Source organism: Seriola aureovittata, chromosome 8 (assembly GCF_021018895.1).
Source record: "Seriola aureovittata isolate HTS-2021-v1 ecotype China chromosome 8, ASM2101889v1, whole genome shotgun sequence".
Lineage (NCBI taxonomy): Eukaryota > Metazoa > Chordata > Actinopteri > Carangiformes > Carangidae > Seriola > Seriola aureovittata.
Genome location: NC_079371.1, coordinates 12,027,030 through 12,051,571, shown reverse-complemented (window position 1 = coordinate 12,051,571; position 24,542 = coordinate 12,027,030). Strand labels below are relative to the sequence as shown.

The 24,542-nt window shown below is 44.0% G+C and overlaps 1 protein-coding gene and 1 long non-coding RNA gene across 2 annotated transcripts in view; both read left to right on the top strand.

The window, feature by feature from the left end:
- LOC130173630 (uncharacterized) overlaps window positions 1–23,568 on the top strand; it is a 31,851-nt gene extending 8,283 nt beyond the window's left edge. The window contains exons 3-6 of the long non-coding RNA XR_008828457.1: window positions 12,324–12,411; window positions 12,704–12,828; window positions 20,115–20,169; window positions 21,385–23,568. This is a non-coding gene — a long non-coding RNA (uncharacterized LOC130173630). The remainder of the gene's footprint in view (window positions 1–12,323; window positions 12,412–12,703; window positions 12,829–20,114; window positions 20,170–21,384) is intronic.
- On the top strand, window positions 545–2,466 carry sox3 (SRY-box transcription factor 3). The gene has a single exon (XM_056383058.1). It carries the CDS (start codon window positions 757–759, stop codon window positions 1,657–1,659), a length of 903 nt encoding a protein of 300 aa, XP_056239033.1. The 5' UTR covers window positions 545–756; the 3' UTR covers window positions 1,660–2,466.
- Window positions 23,569–24,542: the final 974 nt, after the last annotated feature.

Sequence of the window (24,542 nt, the reverse complement as noted above, 5' to 3'; positions counted from 1 at the left end):
TCTGTTTTGGCCTCTGAAATACATGTATTAACACTGATCCTTGAAGACCTGTTTCCCTGCAGCATATAGGCTACATGTAACCTACTGTACAGCTTGGACTCTTTATAAGAAGCATATACAAACTTTTTCTTTTTTTTTTTTGCATGTTTGAGATGAAATTTTATTCAGCTGACTCCCACGTGTAGAAAAAAAATGATTATAAAAGCAGCTGTTTGTGGATTTAATTTCTTCCAAAAAATGATTTTGTTGCCATCAGGAAACAATCAATAACAAACAAATCGGCTGCATTTTCCGTGAACTCCTCATCTCCATTCTCAGACGATTAAAATCTCTTAATATTTTTGCGCTCAGGATTTTGAGCTGCGCTGCTGTTTTAAAACTTTACCTCTCCCTCCTCCTCTAACCAAAACACAGCACTGTGTGCTGCGGTTGGTTACATGGTGCTGCGCCCTGATTGGTCGCCTGCTCCTCATTGTCATGCTGTCAATCCACATCACATGGTCCGGCCACTAGGCCTATTAACAGATGAGCTTGGCGAACAAGTTTACAGACTTCTGTTTCAGAGCCGTGGGGGACAGAGCAGCTTTGAGCGGAGAGAAACCAGAAGCACCTGCAGACACATTTGCCTCTTTGGGCAGAAATTTTTTCCATCTTCTTATGAGACTGGTCAGTACCTCTACCTCTTTGACTTTTGGCGCTGTTCTGTGAACTTTTTTTTTTTTATGTGCCTGTGAGTGAACACTAAAAGCCGCCTGAATGTATAACATGATGGAAACCGAGATCAAGACCCCTCTCCCGCAGTCCAACTCGGGCTCGGCGCCGGGCGCAAAGAACAACAGTGCCAGCGACCAGGAGCGGGTGAAGAGGCCGATGAACGCCTTCATGGTCTGGTCCCGGGGACAGCGGAGGAAGATGGCTCAAGAAAATCCCAAAATGCACAACTCTGAAATCAGCAAGCGGCTTGGTGCTGACTGGAAACTTCTGACCGACGCTGAAAAGAGGCCATTCATCGACGAGGCCAAGCGTCTACGCGCTATGCACATGAAGGAGCATCCGGATTATAAATACCGTCCCCGCAGGAAGACCAAGACCTTGCTCAAGAAAGACAAGTATTCTTTGCCCGGAGGGCTGTTGCCGCCAGGAGCCAACGCCGTCAACAACTCGGTGTCGGTGGGGCAGCGGATGGACGGTTATGCGCACATGAACGGGTGGACAAACAGTGCGTACTCCCTCATGCAGGACCAGTTGGCCTACCCTCAGCATCACAGCATGAACAGCCCTCAGATTCAGCAGATGCACCGATACGAGATGGCAGGGCTCCAGTACCCGATGATGTCCTCGGCTCAGACCTACATGAACGCGGCGTCCACGTACAGCATGTCTCCGGCGTACACGCAGCAGACCACCAACGCCATGGGACTGAGCTCCATGGCGTCCGTGTGCAAGACCGAGCCGAGCTCACCGCCGCCGGCCATCACGTCCCACTCTCAGCGGGCGTGTTTGGGGGACCTGAGGGATATGATAAGCATGTACCTGCCTCCCGGCGGGGACAGCGCGGAGCATTCCTCCCTGCAGAGCAGCCGGTTACACAGCGTCCACCCGCACTATCAGACCGCAGGGACTGGCGTCAATGGGACGCTACCTCTCACCCACATCTGAGAGCAACAGAAAGAAAAGACTAAAAACTTTGGAAAAAAAAAAAAGAAAAAAAAGTACTTCGGATACTTGAACTTTTTGGTTGCTAAAGAAACAACGTTCAACAGTTTTGTTCAAAAACAACTTTATCTCAATATCATTTGAGTTGTCCATTTTAAATGAATTTTAAATGGATCGAAAGTGAACGTTGAGCCCATCAGAGTAAATTGCATTGCAAAGAGGCTTTTTATCACAAGTATAAGCAATCAACATATGTAGAAGAATTGGACTTCTATATTTTAAATAATGCCATATTTTCTCTCTATGAAAAGGCATGTGGCCTCGTGAAGAGGCTGGTGTATTTCAGAAAAGCTGGATGGAAAGTTGGTACATAAATGTTTACACTTAATTTGTAGAATGTCAGTTGTCTCGACTGTGTCCAAATTTTGTAGTCTCTCTCTCTCTCTCTCTCTCTCTCTCTCTCTCTCTCTCTCTCTCTCTCTCTCTCTCGCTCTCGCTCTCTCTCTCTCTTTTTTTTTCTCCCCCCCCTCATGACCTAGGTTAAATGAAATGTTAAGACTGTGCGGGTCGCAAACGCAAGTTTTATTTATAGTAAGATTTTTTCTTTCTTTTTAGCTTGTGAACCCGATGTTTTTGTCACGTGAAAAATGTTCAAATTTGTTTTTGTAAGATGTTCTGTTCTGTGATGGTTTTGACAGTGTCATGTTTACTCATTATCCTGAACGAAAACGTTTATTTAAACTGACGTTTCTACATATTTTAAGACCATCCTCTATTCTTAAATGCTGAATAAATTTGTACGAAACATGATTTGTGACTCTGTCTTTTGTGTGAAATATGAAGTTTGGACTTTGATTGTTTTTAAAATCTCTGGAGAACAGGACAGGTTGTGTCCCAAGGGAACATACCATTGAGGAGGGATTATTTAGTAGGTGATGTGTGAAGATCTTCGACCTCGCTCAATGACAGTCTGTTATTTTCACAGTGGAAAATTTGCAAAGACCAAACAACTGGAATTTACATTTAACATGCACAGCTATTTTATTTAAACCTACACGGGCAGAGTGATATTTTCACTTTGTCTCCATGGAGAAGGCAGCATGGGAATAATCTGATCATCCAGTCCCTCTACAAGCCTTAAAGATGCAGCCTAGTGAGAGATTTATTATTTTTCTTTCTTGGACTTCAAAAAACTGATGTGTATCTTTTTAAACATCCGTTTAAGAATATAATTCGACATAATCCTTGGGCCTTTTAAATTTTATTTCATTTTGTAATTTATGTTTATAGAAAATTGAAGTGGGCTCAGTTTCTAATTTCACTAACTGAATTACTTTTTACATAGTTGGTGAAAAGCTGCATTTTTCCTCCGTAATCAAGTTGTGATACTTTTCCTTCCTTGGTTTCATCAGTTCACTTATTTCAGTATGTACTTGAAGAGTGAGTATTTCACTCCAAAGGCTGTGTTGCCTCAGTCGGTTTAAATTTGTTTTCCTTTTTCAATATTGTATTATAAGAATTCACTTGGATCATTTCTAATTGTTAAAAATAAAAATTAAGAATCTAAATATATATAACCCTAAAACAAAAAGAGAAATGGGATGAGCGTCAGATAACTTCACATTACAAAGTGGACTAAACTCACCCATTTAAAAAAGTGTATTATTAAATTTCTAAATGTATCCATTGAAAAACGAGATGCCTCAAACGCTTTTAAAAAGTTTAGTAAATTTATCTTGTATGTCAGTGATGATGTGCCAAAGTAATTGATAAATATAATTTGTGGCTTTCTGTTTGGCAAATATAATAACATATATAATACAGGGTTTTAAAGAATAAAATTAATTTATAGTGTAATTTAATAGTCAGTATTTCCCATGTTGACTGGGGTTTTTCTCATGTGGTCTTTCATATAGTTTCTGATGTCCACAGAGAAACTCGTGTTGTGTTCATGTACATTCAGGACATTTTGGAATTGCTTTTTCGAGTTGGTTCTGTTAGAATCTAGTTAAAACTCAAACAACTAAATCTATATGGTAGATTTAATTTTTCAACAAATTACTCTGAAATTGCATCACACTCATAAACTCAACTGGTGCCTCAACACACTCACTGCTGACTGATAATGCAAAGGTGTGTGGAAGAATGGACAGGCCTGCTGTTGCAGTGTACCTTGGGATAAATAAGCTCCTGGCCACCAAGAGGGCCGAAGCAGTGGCGGTCCTGCTGGCCTTCCCACACTCCCTGTAGGACTTGATCCACAGCTCAGCACAGCGGCCTGGATTAGCCCCACGCACCTTTGTGGAGGGAAAGATTATCTAGACCTCCCTGCATTCACTGACAGGGTCTTAAGTCACTCTAGCGTGCCAGCAGCCACCCGTCACCTAATCACACTCTCCAACTCATTTTTTTGTAATTAAGCAGCTTTTCTCTTCCTGCTCCTCGGTATCAGGGCTGTTTGGTGAGGGCTGGGGCAGAGTGATGGTTTCTAGTCATTGATCAGACTCAGAAAAAATTATGCAACCTCAGGATGGCTCCTTTGATAAATACGCCACGTTCTGGGCTAACTTTCAACCGAAAATGTCGAGGTATCTGCTTAGCAACCGATGCAAAAGTTTGAACATGTCAGTGCGGTGAAATATTTCTTACAACTCCTGAGCAGTGAAGCCCGGCTCTGTATGTGGTCGCTGGGAATCTGGCACAGAAATGTCATACCTGCTGATGATTTAGGAGTGAAAATCTGTGTTTGTGGGAAGGTGTGTGGCTACACCGTGCACAGCTATTGATTGTGTTTGAATGTTCTGGCAGTGAGGCCATCCGAGTTTTGGCTCCCCTCCACCCTCACCCCCCCACCATCCCCCCCTTTGCTCTCCCCCTGCTGAGCGCCCGGAGGGCCTCTCTCTCCCGTCATGTGGAGCTCTGTGCCCACTCAGCAAGTGCAGGCATATCCCACTTCCATCTGCCTATGACCTCACAGCCCCTGTTTGTTTAACCCCCTCTCCAAAAACTAACCTAATTATAGCCCTGTAGAACATGGATTCAGCGGATTCCCAGTGGATTCTGCCACTGTGTGTCTTTACGCACCTATGTATCGATGTGTGCAGCACATGCAAAGCTCCAGCTTAATAGCAGCAGGGCCACAGGCCATGTTTCAGTCAATCCTGTTTTTCCCTCACCTCGTATTATGTCACAACATGCCCCTGCCAGTTGCATGTCTTGTGGGAGTATATGTGAACAAGGTGGTAAAAGCAATAGGATTTTGTTTTGAGTGTGTCTTTCTACGTCAGTGTGATGAGTGGAAAACTCATTACACAAATTTGGCTGACAGACTGACGTTGGTGACATCACTATCTCGCCTGCTCGACTGGCTGGGCAACTTGCAGCAGGAACACACCTTCTAAATATACTCTCAACTCTTCACGTAATCTCCAACTCAAATCAGGAACCCCCGTCTGGTGTACAGATCAGACATCACCTACACGACATAGTTTGAGTGTAACGAAAGAATGGATGAGTGCGGTTAGGGACTGTACCGATGACACAGTCAGGCTGTATTGATTTGCTGTGGCTAGGGATCTCCAAGAGAGGCCCTTTGAGTTGAGCCTGGAGGGACCTGAGTGGCCCGGAGTGGCCTGTCCAGCTTGGGCAAGCCTGTCCAGAGCAGAGGGCTCATGTGAGGTACTCAGATTGACAGCAGAGCGGTGTGTGTGTGTGTGTGTGTGTGTGTGTGTGTGTGTGTGTGTGTATGGAGGTGCGGGGGTTGGGGGTGGGGGTTAATCTCCCTGAACCGGGGCAGATGTTGTTAACGAGCTCTTCTCAGGTCGACTCCCTGCGTGGGAAAATGGCATCAAATCCTCCTGGGGTCAGGGCTTTTGGGCTGACCCACTGAGAGCCATCCCTCTCCACTGCACCGTCCTCTCAATCCCCTCTCCATTCACTCACCTACTCACTCACTCATTCACTGACAGCACTCACCAGAGACCCTGGAAAATCACATTTGACCATTTTTTTTCAATTTTTTTTTTTTTTATACATCTTCTTTTAAGTACATCCCCAATTTTCAGCTCCTTGCCTGAACGTATGTGAGCATCGACAGACTTGTTCCGTGATGCAAATGTCTCATTAATGATAGCTGTGGTTGGATCGCCATGCCTTACACAACCACAAGGAATGCTGAGTGGGAAACGCTTCAAAGGCAAGCATGCCGCCACTCAAGAAACTGCATCCGCCCAGCAGCAAGTTACTTGTGTACATGTCAGTGAAAAGTAAATTAGTCTGAATTAAGACCTTATAGACTTTCAGGCGCCCGAGCTGCTTATAGGGTAGGGTACCTTGGGGGGGAAAAAAATGGGGTTCCACAATGACTTTTAAAACAAGTTAAAAAATTACTGTCAATAGTTTTTTCACAGTCACATCTTTGGCTTTGATCAGAGACAGCTGACACCTGTGCTACACAGCATCGTGGAGTAAATCTTTCAGTGTCATGGAATCATTCATAATTACAATTAAGGAGGAGAGAAAGTGCCATGCACCTTCACACAGATGTTTTTTGACCTATGTACACACTGTATACACTGGTGCACATGTGTTAGCTGTGACGTGACTGCTCTCATCATTCATATCCGGAATGGGCACGTCTCTTTACCATATCATGTCAACATACCTGCTTTAGGGTTTATCCTGACTTAGGTTTTAATGTGAGGGTCATCCATTAAGGTGTCTGACTCTGAAGGCGTGTTTACTTTGTCCCAGCAGGTGTGTGTGAATATGAGACTTGTCAAATATGAGACAGGATTACCGCCTCTTTTGTCCCAAACAAAACAAATACAAATCACATGAACAGCTGAAATGGGAGGATTCTGTTTTTCTGCTGCGCAGGTTGTATGTTTAGAGAAGTTTTCAGACGAGGATCCCTTTGACGTTTTGTTCAGCTAAGCGCTCCTGAGGTTTACTTGAACTTGTTTTCACTTGTAATTGCGGTTGGAGGAAGATGTGTAGGACCATGCATACACATGCACACACACGCACACACACGCACACACACACACACACAGAAGGACACAACCAGGACTGAAACTGGATTTAGAGGCCTCTTCCTGAATAACCTGTAAGGGCAATTACATACAAAGGGCTGGTTCCAATGTGCGTTAAGGATGGCTCAGACGCTAAGCGAGGCTCTCTAGTGTGTAAAAGTGTGTCTGCTGCAGATGGTCCCTTTCTGTAGTACACATCACTTTGTCTATGAACACTGAAGCATGTAGCGTTGCTTTTAATTTGCCAAACTAGAGTTCTGACCCCACTTCTGACCTGTCCTGGAAGCCCAGAAAAACGGGGCCAAGTATATATGCCGACGTATATACTATGCCTAGGGACAGCGAAGACAGGGTGGCACTGCTGCAAGACAATGCAGAGTCAGGGGGGGATAAGGAGTTAAGGGGGTGACGAGGGGGAAGATTAGGTCTCTCATGTAGGCCACAGTTATTGATTAGTGTTTGTTGAGGACAGTGAGAGGGAACACAGATTGACAGATACACAATGGTGGTGTGGTGACTCTGCTCCATCAGAAGCCGCCTGATCATATCGCTATTGTCAGGAGCTGTGTTCATTCAGTAACCTGTAGGCCTACCCACGTGTGTGTGTGCCCGCTGCCCCTCCGTAAACACACTCCCCTCCCATGCATGAAAAGTAACAAACAAAAAACAAAACACACTTGCACATGTTGAAAAAAAAAAGGTATGTTGTCAAATGCACCCAAAGTACGAGCAAAGGGGCACTGGTCAGGTTTGGGGGGGACTTTGTCTTTTAGTGCAGCCCAATCTGTGTGTGTGGTTTATGGGAGTGTAACCCTGGGAACATGGGGGGAGGTGGGACACACTCAGCTACGGGTCAGTCCTGACTGACTCTGTCACTTATTGATTAGTTGCCATGGAGAGTTAGTCAGGCCATCTCTCTTGGAGGTGTGTCCCTGAGGGCCGGCAGCACTGCCCAGATGAGCCTGTGGAGGCTTTGTCTGCAGGGGGTGAGTGTGTGCGTGCATATCTTGTGTACATGTGTGAGTGTGAGCGTGTGACCTCTCTAACTCTCACTTGTGCTTCCTTCATCCTCATCCCTTCTCTTTTTGACCTCCTGCGGTACTTTTTCTTGCACTTTTGCATCATTCTCCTGAGCGGAGCGACTCTTGGCTAATCTGCAATATCTCTGAAAAAAGAAAAAATGCATCAATGTTTATGCATACACCTACTCCCAAGGGACGTGTAATAATGGGGATTGTAAACAAATTGTCCAAACTTATCGAGCTGTGAAATCCCCTTTATAGCCCCTGGATTTGCCTACTCATATGATCCCCTCTCATCTTTGTTCTTGTATTGTCATCAAACGTTAAGAAGACGGGGAAGCAGGAGTGGGTGCAGGAGGAACATGGATGTTCAGGACTCCACTGACAGCCCAGCAGGGGACAGTGAGGGTGGTGGTCTTCACACCTCTCTGGAATAATTAGCAGATTGGGGACAACAGGTAGCGAACAGGGCAACATGCCTGTATTTACTTTCAGGAACAAGGTGGAAAGAAAAGAAACGGAAAAGGGCGAAATTATGACCTAAACCATCTCTCTAAACATCCGTTGCAGTTTACACACTGAATTCCTGCCCATTTTCTGAGCAATGGCAGTTTATTACCATCATTTTGGACGTATTCACTTTAGATTTCCCCTTCAAATGCTGCAGTAAGTCCTTTAGATAAAGTGGCTAAACTATTGGCTTGTTTACAACCTGTCTGAACACCTGAATGCTCCTGTTTCTTGCCCTGTTGGACTTTTGTTATAACAATGTCACCATTTTCCCAGGTTTCAGAAATTAGTGAGAACAATGCAGCTGTTAGAAAAGAAGGCCCAAAACCATGAACATCAGACGTAAATATTATAAACTGGATTTATACCTTATTACTTCTCCTATTAAAGTATATGGCGGGTTGTAAATTTAGTAATAAAGTTTCAAGCATAGTCTTCAAAGACAAAAAGCAACATTTTGGATTTGATGGTCACTTAAAATTGTAAATTTATTGTCAGAATAATGCAAACTTCTTCTCCTTTCAAGAATATGCGCACAGAGTTCTTAACCCGAAACTTGACGACAGGCCCCCACTATCCCTCCCTAATATCACACCTTGGATGCATAAACATGCCTGTGCTCCACACATCACCCCACCCCGGGGGGCCTGCATGGCTTTAGTGCCGCACTGTGACACCAATCAGGGGAGATGGCGGGCTCCTTTGTCATGCAAACACCAATCGCTTCTTGTCTTATTCAAATGTCTGCCCTCTCTCTTTCTCCTCTCCCTCACTCTCGCTCAACCCCTACCCCGCTTCAACCCCCCCCACCACCACCCTCACCCCTCCACCCCCGACTTCAGCCCTCTCTCTCTCTCTCTCTCTCTCTCTCTCTCTCTCTGTCTCTCCCTCCTTCTCAAGTCCAAGTAAATCCTCGCTGAGAGAAGAGGGAGCCTCCAGGCCCGGGGCTGCTGAAGCAGGCCTCTCTCCTGGGGGTCAGCCTGTGTCTCAGCGCATGGGGCTGTTTCCAGGCCCATCCAAGTCCATTTCATATTCAAATGTTACAATCAGGCCTCTGACCCACAGGGGGCTCTTTATGGTTGCGGCCCCAGGTCGCAGGGTCAAGATGGTGATTTAATAGCTGAGGCAGAGGAAAGGAGCGGGGGAGCCAAGTGATTTAGGGGATGAATGAGTAATAAAAAAGCATTTTTCCTAAGTTGTCATGTAAATTTCAATCCTTATTCAATATGAGGCTCCCTCCACATTAGAGGCCTTCCTCAATGGCTTTCTAGTGGACTTTAGTCATTCAGCATGAAGAAAGTCCATTTTCTGCTTTTACTCTTGACTTATGGTTGGTGTAAACAGTAGCTGATGGTAAAGCGTCTGAGGATTAAGGATGGAGATAAGGACACGTTAAAGAGTCATCATGCTTGTATGGTGCCACTGTGTCTTGGATGTCCTCATGCTCTGGAGTGGCCTGTTATTCCTGTCCCCGAGGGTGTGTTCCCAGCACAGCAGCTTCAGTAACGCAGGCAGGGATTGTTTGTTTATATATGAATGTGTGACAGAGAGCGAGATTTTTTTGCTAGCATATAACGTGTGTAATAGGTAACTCACCGCCTTTTGTCAACAGGTGGGAGCTGGGGGCACAGTCAACACTTGGCACACTAAGTTTCAAGTGATTTGCTGTGCCATTAGTCTCTTCACTGGCATCAAACCATAATCCTCTCTGTATGTGACTCACATGGTGTGTTCTTTTCAGGCTCTCCCTTGGCCTGACTCATTGAAACCACAATCCAACCTGTCCAGCTCACAGCATCTTTGATGATGAGGCTAGGTTTTATTTCTTTCACATTTTTTTCCACATCATCATGATAATCCTGGATTTGAGCCCAGTTCTGCAGATGTTTACATTTTTATCTCACAAATCACCAAAGACATTTAAGATACTGTCATTTATTTAGAAATTGGCAGAAAGTAATATGTGGGAGGATGAATTATAGATATAATAAAACATCGCTGGGTTATGTTAGGTAAATTCTTATATACACATGAACACAGAGTGTATCACCTCATTGTACGTATTTGAGATTTGGAATCCACCAAACTTAAAATAAACATTCAAACCCTAAACCAAGAATGATCAACAATCTATTATATTAGGCCTTAGATATGTACCGGCCTTAAGTCTGTGCCAAGCCTTGGGAAAACTTCTCCTCATACTTCACTGAACTTTCTTTGTTGTAACTTTTTTAACCACTTTCACTTATCCCCATGACTTACCAAGAAAACAAAATTCACTTTTGATTTCACCCACATCACAGTATCTACAGCAGCGTTCAACTTCCTCAGTCCTACAACCTGTTTCAATTAGAGCTGAAATAGTTAGCAGCTTAACTGATTTGTCAGTCGACAGAAAATGATCTAGCAACAATTTAGACAAATTGAATAATTGTTTTTAAAGCAAAAAGGGCTCGTTGTATCTTCTCCAATGTGAGGAAGATCAAATGATTAATCGATTTATCAAGAAGATATCCTGTAGATTAATCAGTGATGAAAATAATCATTAGTTCCCGCAGACTGTGACACAGTGATCTGCTTCTGGGGGTGGAAGATACAAAGCTTTGGTTTAGACTAAATGCATTCAGACTTTTTTTTCATTGATATTCAGTAAATATTTGATGCTTTATTTTAGTAACATCATCATCTCATCTGTCACTAACCCATGTCGTAGCCTCATAACCATTACAGACCAAGTTTTATCTCTCTGGAGATGAATAGCTTCCATTAACAGTGGCGGAGGCCAGAAGCGGAGGGCGATATGGAGAGATGAGGCTGAGGGGCCACTGCAGGGCAAGGTAGGGCAAGCCTCAGTGGGCACAGCTGTAGCTCACAGTCATTACTGCTCCTCTACTGGTTTAGAAGAAAAGGGCCGGTCTCGCCACATGGCCACTCTGCCACGCCTGCCCCTCGTCCCCTGCCACACACACCCAGGAAGGCCTGGTAGCGCCAGGCGGCACCACTCGCAGTTTGCACTCCTGTCACGTGTGGCAAGGCAGTGGAGCAAAACAGAGAGGTGTTGCAAGGGGTAGGGACGGGGCTGGGATGGAGGCAGGGGTGAGGGGTAGGATGGGTGGGTGTAGAGGTTAAACCAGGGTAGGGGGGCTCTGTTCCTTCCTCTCTTATCTCCTGACTCACCATTCTCTTTCCTATCCCCTCCTCTACGCCCCCCCACCCCCCAAACCCCCGTCTCTCCCTTTTGTGGCCTGTGCACCTGCAGCCCTTGAGTCTGGGCAATAAAGCTGAAGGATTTGTCTACTGGAGGTTGGAGGAAAAGTGGGGGAATCATTAGACAGCATGGGAAACACAAAAGCAACAGGTTCAAACTGTGGCTGTTTGATATGGTGCTATGCCATATTCCACAGTGATGGGCCTGATGTAATGCAGTTTGACACGGAAGGAGTGAGTTTAAGCAGATTTGTGTCCAGATTTACACCCTGTTTGGGTTAGTGTCATCATGAATCAGTTTGATCTGACACATGATCAGCTTTCAACCCTTGCACGCTTTACTTCCATTCAGAAGCCTCATGTATGTAAAATGAACAGACCTCTGCTGCTCTGTGAAGAATCCGTATCTCCAACATGTCAACTTTATATGTGTTAAGAAAAGTGACAATGCATTTATGAAATAATCTTAAAGTTTATATATAGTTTTTTTTTTTTTTGTTCCAACTTTATCTGTAACATAACAAAGCAGGTGTGACATAAGAGATATAATGGACAGACATGTAGATAACAACAAAAACAATTTGTTATTTATTAAGCTTATAGAAGTAGGAGGATTCTAATTATTTTGCAAATATAAAGGAAATGTCTGATATTTTCTATTTTTTTTTAAATTGTCAACAAATCCAATGAAAAGACCAAAACCAAATGCCACGGAAAAAGTAAAGTCATTAAGTATTGAGAGATGAATTTACCTGCTGTTGGTTTTGGTCTTTTCATGGGTTAAGACAAAAATAATCACCACCAGCCTTTGAACCATGACCTATAACACTAACTTTAAAATGCAATAATACATGTTACTTTAACACAACTTTGTATGTTTTATTATCTGATTTAGGTCTAGTGACGAGTGGATATACAGACTTTAGTTCTGACTATCTGGATCCCCGGGGAAGCTGCTTTTATAATCACAAACCCACATGAAGGTAAGTGTGCTACAAAAGTAAAACAGTTCAACCAAACTGAACTAGTGGTTCAGTGTAACAAGAATATATAGGTGAAGCAAAATTGTTCTCAGCCATGTTCTGCCGAGTCTCTGTTCAATTCCCCACCTGTTGTAATGTTATGTTCAGTCATGTAGAACTTTTTTCTCTCACCCGTTGCATGCCAGACCCCCCACATTGTAAATCGGCGCAAAGGGAAAAAGATTCAGTTCTTTCAGAGTGCGACCATGAAGGCAGAGGAAATCACTCTAAACGGTCTTAATTCTGCCATTAGATGAGAGGGAGCGCTGTGGGGATTGGCTGGCCCTATGCTCCATATTCACAGAAGCAGGATGAGGCTGGGAAGCCTGCTGAGAAAATGGTGTCGTAATCAGGAGCCCGGCAGTTCTGCCTGATCAGGTACACTAGCCCCTCTTCTCGTTTCCTCAAACCCCTCCTCCTCCTCCTCCTCCTCCTCCTCCTCCTCCTCTTCGCCTCTCTCCCCTCATTTCTCTCCCCTTCCCCTGCCCCGTAAGGAGATCCTAATAAGAGTTTGGATGTACTGTGCTCCTCTCATGTGAGGACCTGGCAGGAGAGAACAGTGATGAGGCCTGAGGTGGGGGTTGAAGCTCGAGGTATGGAGTTGGTGGTGGTAGTGGAATGGTGGGGGGGGCGTTTTTTTTTTTTTTTTTTTGTTCCCACATTTGATTATTCAGGTTGGCTGAACTAAATTCTGAACCCATAAAATTCGTATCCCCTCTGGGGGACCATTTGCATATATTTCAGTACCCCCCTCCCTCACATCCCAATTCCCCTTTTTTCTCGGAAAGTGAAAGAGAGGGCAAAGCAACCAGGCCTGTCTAGGCTTTAAGATGTCACCGTGGTGTGAAATATGGGCGAACAAGCAGGGTCTTTGAAACTCAAACTAACCCCCCACCAGCCTCTGAGCTGCTGCCACACACACATACACAGACCCAGTCATCCGCTTGCACTCCACTGGTTGCTATTCTTAAGTAGGAATTAAATTTCCTGTCAATGAATAGTTACATGCTCTGCAACTTTATTCTCATCTTTTTGCACATGGGATACGTCCAGGTGTACTGCACTATTTGTTGTGAGTTTCCATTAAGAAGGGAGTCATATCTGCACAGATTAGATATGAAACTCCTTGTCTTGCACTTGAATGCGTGTCTGTGTTTATGTTTGTATAGCAGCATAAAGATGAAGGGAACACACATGTAGCTGGGCACCTAGGGAAGCAAGCTAGATGAGGGCAGGCTCCACATCAGCAGTCAGCCATAAGAGACACCTGTTCATTTGTTTGGCTGGTGAAGTCGAGGTTTTGTTCTCACCGTGCCAACGAGGCCCGCTGGCACTAGTTTTACTGCCCATCTGTACAGATTGGATGGATGAAGTTAGACGATGGTCTTTGAAAAAAAAAGGGGGGGGGGGGTTGATACTTGATGGCATTTTGGTCACATGGGGTGAGTTGCTGTCATCCTTTAACCCTCCCCCCTGGACCCCTTTCCCTCCCCCTCCCGTGCCCACTCCCTGGTGCACAGGCAGAATGCAGTGTCAGGAGGGTGAGCACTGAGCGCCCATTGTGTGTGCTAACCAAAGCGGAATGCCCGGGTGACAAAAGGGGGAGGAGTAGGCTCAGGGCACACAAAGCCAGGGGGAGGAGAGGGGTGGAGGAGGAGGTGGGGAGGGAAGGAGAGGGGGGGCAATCTGCTGGGGGCTAAATAGACCCACTCAGCCCCAAAAACTCTAGGCACCCTAAAAACTTCTCTCACCTCCCCCACTGCCTTCTCACCCTCACCAGGCCTCCCTGCCCCGGCTCTGGGGTGTACAGTACACAGGCTGCTGGAAGTTGCCTGTTTGTTCCCAGCAGCTTGAAAGAAGAGAACCCACAACAACTGAACCTTAGACTATTAGGTGTTGGTTTTGGTGTTATGAGTCATGCCCCTGAGGTCTAAGACAGGATGTATTTGCCAACAGTAGTCATGGTTTCCAATCTCTGTCATCAGTCAGGGATGTCCTATTATCCCCATTTATCGCTGTCAGATATTTACAAAAACAGACTGGGAATTCTTAACTCGAACGTAACATAAACTTTATTTAATATTACATAACTTTAATATTATATCAGATAAACTGACTTTTCCCTGCTCATACTCAGTTTCCTCCTTGGACAGTTATGTGAATGAGTTTGTGACCTGTGACTTTGTATCCATGTTTGTGTGCAGGTGTGTGCGTGTGGGTTGGGGGGGGCACATGTGCATGTACTCACCTGCCTATTCTAGAAGCTGAGAGCAATCTCGTCTGTGTAGTATCGCACGTCAAAGCCAGCCTCTCAACTCCCACACAGGACCTGGGGCAACAGTGCGGCCACTTTAAAACACACAAGACAAACCCTGCATTAACTCTTTCTTAATACCAATATATCTCCTGTAGATGCAAGTAGGAGCAGATCCACTCTATACAGGCACCCTGCAGCTGCAGGACCTTGGTGCTTTTAATGGCAGTCTATCTATATCTATTTATTGGCCTTTAAATCTCTCTTTAAATCTCTGATGCCCATAGCTTGGACAACAAAAGCGTCTTCTGCATTTCAATCAGTGAGCAAAACACTGAACTGAACTTATATTGCTAGTTTCTCCATTTCTTGGCTGTATGTATTTAAATGGGGTTAATTATCATCTTTTGTACCTTGTCAATAGCAACTAATGGTAGGGCTTGAGGTGATAGAATAAAGTGGCTTATTGCATTTCTTAAATGTGTAACTTTGAACTTTTTTTGTTTGGTGTAACTTTGACTTTGTCCAATAAGAGCGTTTTGCAAAAATGTGATGCCCACTATTCTTCAGAGATCTTGGGTGCCGTTGCAAAGTCCCTCATTGCCAGCATTCGATCTATTTCACCCAAGAGTGGTCGCTGCCAGTGCCTGAGAAGCCACGGGGTCACCCTGAGGAGAACTTTCGTCCTTAGTGATTCTTCCTCTTTCCCAAAGTGACAGGGCAGATCAAAGGGGATGCTCTAAAGAAAACTCTTGATGGTGACCTCCCCTCCTCCCTGCTTCTCTTTCCCACTCCCCTCATATGCACACTTAACATCTGAACCCCCCACCCCCCACCCCCCCCATTTCATTCATGCAAACCTCAGCCTTTCCTGTCGTATTTACATACGCCACTGCAGGGCAAAGGTAGTTTCCCGTTTTATCTGTGCTGAGTTCATAGGAAGTAGCTTGCTGAGTTGTTTTTCTTTATGTGTTGTTAGTGAAATGCAGCAGGTCAAACACAAGCCTTGGGGGCATGTTTAGGTCACAGAGTAAACCTGGCAAGGCTGATCCCAGTTACCTTAGTGATTAACCCAAAGTCTGAGTGTTCTGCTGGCTGTGTATATCTGTGTGTAGGTGCCTGCACGTGTGCTCATCAGTGCATGACTGTCAGGTGAGTTTGCACTGTCTGTGCTGGTGCAGTCAGAGCCTCTCCATCAGTGCTGACCAAGGCAGCCATCATTGTTCTCCGGCTGTAAATCACCCTGCTGCAATCAAGGCCCTGATCTAGACTTCTCTGAGCCCTCTCCACTCCAGACGATTCCCCTCTGATTGGCCTAACTGGACTCCTGTCTGTGGCGGAAGATTAGCATGGATTGTTTTTTCTCTGTGGCATACAGATTGAGCCATGTTAGCATTCACACCTCCACACAGCACCCTAGGGCTCTGTGGAGCCTCCAAAATGCAGAGGAAAACCAGACTTCAATCAAAGCTTTGATACTTTTTTTTTAGGAGAGCAGAAGAAATACAGGTAGTGGACAAAATAACAGGGATACCTGACAAAATATTAAATTCCTATAACATAGGAGAACTTTGTCATATTGCGTCTTTGTAGATCCTGTATCGGAGATTTATTAACAAGGTAGTTCTTGAGTCCTTAGTTTCTGTTGTTGTATCAAAATGCATTAAAGTATTCCCTTTACTTTATCCAGACCACATGTATACAGGTTTACACACAAATGCTTTTTTGTAGAGGAATTGTTTGAGCTCTTTTAGACACTGTTATTGTTATTAATGGAAAATGTATTACCAGTTGTGACAGTGTGGTTTGTATTGTTATTGCCTTGTCAGTGTATGTGTCATTATGGAAAAATGTGGTCCTGAAGACACCTACTGTAGCGGGAGCTCCCACAGAGGTGGTTTTGAGTACTTTGGCAGGTGTTCATATATCTGTCTGTGGGCACAGTTTGTGATAACATCACAACTGTACAAGATGCAGTCACGAAACTTAACAGGTTTGTAGTTGAAATCAACACGAAGGCTGAGTCGAAGATAGGTGTGGTCTAACCCATGAGTACTAAGTACTCATGTAATAATATACTAAAATCTAATGAGTACTTATGGACCACAGCTGGTGTGATCCCGCCGCAAGATGGTCTTTAGTTTCTCAGTAGTATTTAGTACGCTGTTACAATGGTTAATGCGATAACTTAATTTAATCTACTTTATTTTGCCAGGATAATCCACTCATTATAAATACTACTTTTCAGGAACACTTGCTACATTAAAAACAAAGAATAAGACACTTACGATATAATTAATACATTTAGACATTCATTAGAATTTTAGAATACTGCTTGTTCTTAGTGTTGTCTCTCTCTGCTTTTGGCATCATTTTTTTTCCTATTTCACTTGACTGTCCAATTCCCCCTCCTTTTTCCTCTCTTCAGATATAAAGGTACAAGTGCATTCGTGAGCTGATCAGGTGAAGCTACATGTACCTGCAAGGGTTCTCACCTACTGCAGCCTGTGTAACTCCTGGGGTCTTTTGTTCTCTCAGTGGGGGATCATTAGCCTGAGCACCTTGTCAACAGCAATCAGGGAGTGACCAACGGCTGGGAAGGCAAGGCAAATTGCCTCCTATGGAGAGAAACTTGCTTATCTATCAGTATCAATACAGTCGTTATGGGAACGACACTGATAGCGTGCAGTTTGGAAGTCAGAGATGTACGTTTCGATTATGGTCAAGATCTCACAGTTTTAATATGAACACGTTAGATATATGGTGTTTTGTGTCATTACAAATTACAGTCTCTCTTGGGAGCTACTGCAGCGTGATTTTTAGGTCAGGGTTTTAGGGTCTCACACACCCACACACACACACACACACGCACACACAAATTCCAACCCATAGCTGGTTGAGTTATGTTGTCGTGGAGACGGTCATTGTGTAGGCCTCATGGAATCCTGATGACATCACAGTGATTCCAGGCTCTGTGTGTTCAGTGATCACGGGGATCACAGGCCTCAAGTCTGGGTCCTTGCAGTGGATGACAGAGAGAGAGAGAGAGAGAGAGAGAGAATGACTAAAGAGAGATGTGAAAAACAAACGAGATTTTACAAAGTTAAAAAAGCAGTTAGAGGGATCAAAACTCAAGTAGCATTTGTAGTATTAACAAAAACTTTATTGTCACTTGCGACCCTGATGAAGGCCACACGGATAATATTTTGGACAAATATAATGACAAGCAAGATGGTGATGAGGGTGTGCTGTATGGCAAAGTGTAGTCAGAACAGTTACTCTACAGTGCACAAGATGAGAAACATGCACCTTAATCCTTAGGTCCTGTTCACACCTATCATTAACATGCGTCCCCAAGTGCGTCTCGAGTGACCACTTGTGATTGGATCTCACCTCCACGCTGTATATGCAAGTAAACACCGACATCATATCTGTTTCCAAAGACCAAATTTGTTGTTGTTCTTAACCGGCGGGAAGCAGCGATGCACTTCCTATACGGAATCTGCCAGAAATTAAAAGAAGAAGAAGAAGAAGAAATCAAAAACCATACAGACTAGTGCTGTGTGTCAATCCATTTACACATACTCAGACTTGCTATTTTAAGGGCATAAGTGCACAGTGACAAGTATAGCCGCACGCATTAACCATGAACTTTTTAGCTTGCTTTCTCTTGATCCACATTGCAGACAAGACAACGTCTGCAGCCAGGCTAGCAGCTCAGTGAGGCTGTAGTTAAGCACTTACCATATTCCCCATCTTGGTTTAGTGTGTTAGCGTGCTGTTAGCAATAACTAGAATTAAGAACATCTGAGGCTGATGAGAATGTCATTAATTTTGCAGCTACCAAAGTATCGGACAAACTGACCTGGGTGTTGCACTAGATGAAAAGTCACGGTATCACCAAACTCAGTAGGATTTATTCTCTGTGGACCTTACATGTCTTACATACAGAAGTCAATGGCAGTACTCCCAATAATTATCAAGATATCTCACATAAAAACCAAAAACGTCAACCTGTTGGTGGTGCTAGAGAAAAAGCTGGAATCACCAAAGTCAGTAGGAGTCGTCATCTGTGGACCATGAATGTTATGCCACCAGGATGGCCAATCATGATCATCTTAGTCTCTTTAACTGAGCTCCTGAGTGTGTGATGATTCTCAGCCATTGATCGATCAAAATAAAACTTGGCTCAAGAAATGACTTGAAATGCCAGGTCTGAACAAAGTTAATTTCTAGTGGAAAGAAGTTGAAATAAACTTTGTGCACTGGCAGTTCTGGTTGCAGGAAACTAGAAAAGGAAGTTGAACTCAGTTCCTTGCTAATCCAACAATGACAGAGGATGCCAAAGAATAACATCTCACTGACTAAGTTATTAATCAGACAAAGATCCTGGGGTGGAATTCCACAGGAGGAAAAGAGAGAGAATGAGAGAGAGAGAGAGACAGAGACAGACTGAGACAGAGACGGACAGGGCAATTGCCTCTGGTGTACATATACTCATGTCTGATAATCCTGCCTCATGTGTCTGTGCGAGACTCTCTTGACATGGGCGTAATGGTAATTATGGTGATTTACAACTTGTTCCTCCAGTTGCTACCATTATATCACATGGGCTGTATGTTTTTTTTTTTTTGTTTTGTTTTTGTTTTTTTTCTCAAGGAAAGGCGTTGAGTGGCTCATCATCACTCTCTGCAATGAGAAAGGTCTCACTTTGATTTGGAGCAACTGCACATTATTTGCCCACTCGGCTGGAGCGGCGTGTGCTTGAGCTTGCACGATAAAAGCTGGTTTCTCAGGCTCCAGTGTGTTCTCCAGTGTTTGCCTATTGCTGGCATGTGTATGTGTTGACGTATTATGTATGTGTTTGCTGATCGTGTGTGTGTGTGTTTACCTTTGCAGGGTGGGGCAAGGGGTCTAAGGGGTAGATAGGTGAGAAGGGGAGTGGGTGGTGGCGCTTGGACCTCAGCTCCCAGGAAGCTCTGTGTGCTCCAGAAACCCGAGCTTCAGCTTGTTAAGACAATGAGCGGAACACGTGAGACTCTGGCACATGGTGGCTAGGGTTACCTGCTCGCTCTGCCTCGCTCTGAACTTTTGGCCCTTGGAGCAAAATCTCCCCACCCTTATGACTCCTGCACTGCTCCACCTGCCTGCCTACTCTCTGTCCACCCTTCATTCGGTCTCTCCCTTTATCGTGCTTGTTCTTCTGTGTGTTTTCGCAGCTCACTTGTGTTGGACAGGACTTTGTTCTTCATGCTGCAGCTCCTTATTTCTGTTGGTTATACAGTTGTGCCTCCTACTCCTACTCCTCCACTCTGCTACAAGTCATGATTAACAACCTTTTGAGTGAAACGGTCCTCGACAGAATTCTTCTGTTTTTGCGTGTTTGAGTGTTTGCTGTCTGTCTCTCCAGACAAAAGACTGGCTGGGCCCCCGCCATCAGATCTCCATCCATCCACAGTCCACAGGTGAACTCCTTCCACCAGCCAGGCAAACCTGACTTTCAAGTCTCCCACCCACACTTATTATTGGACTGCTGTCCTCTCACCTGTGCAAATATGAAAGAGAGAGGGAGAGAGAGAGAGAGATGGAGAGAGGGAGGGTGGAAAAGAGTGAAATGGAAAGATATCCAGGCCTTTGGTTACTGGGTGGGGCACAGAAAAGAATACCGCACAGCTGAGCAAACCTCCATAGCCATAGGACTTCACCTGTACACTCTCCACTTTTCTCCTCTCTGTTTTCTCTCTTAATCCATTCTCTCTTTCTGTAACCGGCCCCACAGCGATAGTGGGCTAAGGCGTTCTTTTATGGCCGCTGAATAGAGATTTCCTTTGAGGTTATGGAGTTGATACACTCTCCAATGTCATCTCTGTGCCATGGTCACAATGTAGAGTGATTTACTGCCTTAGGGAACACATACTCTCTTTAGAAGTGTTTAGAAGAGGTGTAGGTATTATCTGGATATTATTCAGGAAATCCTTTTATCTAACAATATCCGCAGCAGAATTTTGACTTAATTTGGAGATGTAACCCATAATCTAGATCAAACTATACTAAACCAACTTGATGACTGAGGAGCCCAGCTGCTGATATGGGTGGCAGAATGTTTAATATAGTAACATGAAACAGAATCTCTGGAAGCCTTAAATAAAAATATAAAAGCTGAAGTGTGCGGACAACTGAGAACAAAGTTAGATTTTTAAAAAGAACACCACAAATACATTTTGTACACATTCCTAAAACGCGTGACTGCTGATATACAATGTGTTCATCAGAGGCGATGCGCCTGGCTGAAATGGAAAAGCAAAACAAAGATACCCTACACGCTCGTTGGTAGGAGAAGTGTGTAGAGATGAAACTAAACAGAAACGTACGGAAGAGAAAATCATACAACTGCAACCACCCAGGTGGATACAAACAAGAAGTAGATATGTTGGAGCTACAGAGGAACTCACTGTTGGGTGTGTGAACCTAAAGTCACTTTAAAGTGTTGTACTTTCGTGCTGCCCCGCTGTTCAGTGCATTAATGACCTTAACCCACTTTAACCTGTATTCGGTTTATCGATGCCAGGAGCTTTTAGTGATGTGAGTTAAAAGTGAAGCATATCGCATGAAGGCAGGCAGACTCTCACACCTATTTGCTTTCTACCTCTCTTTTCTCTCTCTCTCTCACTCCTCTGCAGGTTTGGGCCTGAAAGACGTGCCAGACCTGCTGCCAAAGCATCAGCCTCCACCTCACCCTGCAGACATGGCTGAGCACACACACACACACACACACACACACACACACACACACACACACACACACACACACACGCATTCGCACTCACACGCACACAAAAAATCACGCATTCCCTTATATGTGTTTTCAAGCATGTAAGCACACTTTACTTCCTCCTATTTCCATACATCCAGCACGCACATTCATGCCTCATCTCTACGTTATGTCTGTCTCCGTCGCTGAGGATGGAGTCGTCACAGACCGACATGCCACGTGTCAAACTTCGACATGATCGAGCCACGTTCACACGGTCCTCCTTGACACAAACATAGACGCACACATGCATTCGGTTTGTCAATTGTCTGTCAGGCATGCCCTATTTTTAAAACTGTAAGCACACCTACACACATTCTCCCATGGTTGGTCACACCCACCGCAGCCCATGTCATGCTACTGTCCTCAAGACTGTCGTCGTCTTGGAGGACACCCCGCGCAGTTGTAAAGGAGGGAAAATTAGTCAGGTGTAGTAAATCTCGACACCTGACACTAGTGGTCTCTGTTTAAAGTTGTTTGCACCACCGCCCCCATATTTAATGGCACAGCACCTACTGATTATTGCATGTTCTGAGCTAGTCTGGTATTTGCACGGTACATACCTGTCCAGGGTGTAAGCCCATCCGCTGAACACGGGGCCCCTCTGTTAGATGGCTCGCGTTAATGTCGTAACTGAGAGCGGGAGCCTCATATTTGTCATTCAGAATCAGTTATTGTCAGTGTACATCTTCACTCTGTGTCACACTGTTGGAGAAAAAAAAAAAAAAAAACAGTTCACAGAAAGGTTTTCACTGTGTGCTTTAATCAGCTGGTTCAGTCTCAAATAAGCAATAAGTGAGATGTCAAACACACAGCACCAGAATCACCCCTTCAAAAGTGAAGTCATGATGGTTTTCTACAGTCATTTTTACATGTGAATCAGTGCACATTAAAACCTGCAGTTATTTTCATGACATCTGAATGAGTCAGACTCTGTGTGCATGTGTTTAGTTGATGGTGACGTCTGTGGTTGTACAGTCTGTAGTCTGCAACCACAAAAGCATCGCAAATATCACAACAGCGGATTCTTTTGTAGTTATTTTGGGTGCTTGTTCTTGCCAATATCAGGCTCTTTCTTAACTGTAAATCAGAGCCACAGCTTTTCTTTTCATCTCATGATTTTATCAATAGCCGGTTTTGGCTCCTTTTGCTCTACATACAGTTGCAGAACTGATCTAAAACACCCAAACTTAATTCATGTGTGCTTTTGTATAGTTGCTAAACGTGTTGTCTGCATATCACTGTATTTAAGTTTTTGATTTTCATGTAACCATAATAAACAACTGGTCTTTGATGCCCTGGTAAGATGCTGAATGTACCTTAATTAACAAGTCTATTAAAAAAGAAACAGGGGAGAAGGGATAGGAAGGTTAAAGGTAAATGAAGGCTCAATCTAATTTCAGAGTATTTACCTGCTTGTTTCTGGGAGAAGCCAAATGGAATGAGGAGTGGCTACAGACGTTGTCACACAAGCACGGTGTGAAAACACACTGCATGCACTCAACTGTATTACATTTAGAAGTAAACAACTGCAACACACCAAAAGGAAACTGCTAAAAATAGTTTTTGTTTTGTTTTTGCCATGTATTATCTTGCACTGCATTAGTATGCATTTTTTTTATGCATTTTAATTCAGCCTGTTTTGTGTGCACAAATGGCATTGGCCTAAAAGAACATACAACAGTGTGATACGTCGGTATATCTACTAGCCTTTTATTTTTATTTGACCAAAACAAACAAGCACAAAGAATATAATAATCACTCAGCTTTTAAAATAATATACAGGTGCATTTTTGAATTTTATGTAAAGTATTTATGACATTAAATTTGAAATTGTGGATTTTGGGTTTATGGAAAAAGGCCTTAATCAATATCCAGAATGAGAATTTTAGTAAATAAAAACACATACATGTGGTATTCATTTTTTTTTTAATTTCATGCAGTTTCAAGAATTAAAAAAAGCGGGAGAAAAAAAACCTGTTTGTTAGTATTTAGAAACATTTTACGATATTTATTAACCCATATGTGACATAGGAGCAATGGTAGAGTTTTAATTTGCTAACAACCCAGAAAGGAAAAGAGTTATCTCTGTTGTATGAGCTTTTAATAGACCATTGAGAAGTTAGTGTGTATGACAGGTATACAAGATTTAAAGCCGTGTTTTTTTTTTTTTTTTTTTTTTTTTACAAATCTCCCAGTAGTTATGAGGTGGCGTTGTGTTGGGAGGTGGTTGTGTTGGGAGGTGGTTGTGTTGTTGTTATTGATAGCCACAGGCCTGTAGCTCTTCCTGGGTGACAGTAACAGGAGTTAAAACCTGTAAATCTTCAGAGACCTCCTTCCTCCCCTCTAATTCCTCATTACCTCACGGCAGGTTGTCTCAGGAGAGATTTAGAAGGCCTGCAGGGCTGCTCCAGTGGAGAGTGTTTTACTGAGTGTGTGTTAACTAATGTGGGGAGTGTGTAGTACCGCGGCTGTGGGACGTGGCTTTAGACCAGGTGTATGACCACGGACCACAGGCAGGTAACACCATACGGGTTTCCATCCCTGGTTAAGTTAGTAAGTGTTGTGTGGTTTCATGCTCCAGGGGGAAAGAAGCTGCCCTCTGACTAACCTTTTCGAAAACCACAACCTAAAATAAGAAAGATAGAAAAGCTGGGAGGTAAAAGCCTAAAATCTGACGGCTCTACTCCTCTCAGTCAGGGCAAGTGTCACATCTTCTCCGCTCTATTAATTCTGCCTAAATGTTTACAGACTAATGAAAGGACTCTGGGTTTGCTCATCCTTTCAGTCTAAATCAGTGTAACCCAACACCTGGCCCCAGCAAACTCATCTATCTATTTATCTACCTGGCTGTCTGTGTCTTAACCTGTGTTTTTAAGCAAACTATAAAATCACTGTTGGTTCCCAACACTGTTCAAACAAGAACTCTTTCAGAATTGGAGCCTGCAGGGGATCCTCATGTCAACTGTTTACCAGCTCCCACTAGTGGTGAAAAGCCGTCATGTCAAAGCCGGCCTGGGAGTTGAT

Excerpts from the sequence above, each read along its gene's own strand:
- sox3 (XM_056383058.1), top strand. The coding sequence starts at position 757 with ATGTATAACATGATGGAAACCGAGATCAAGACCCCTCTCCCGCAGTCC.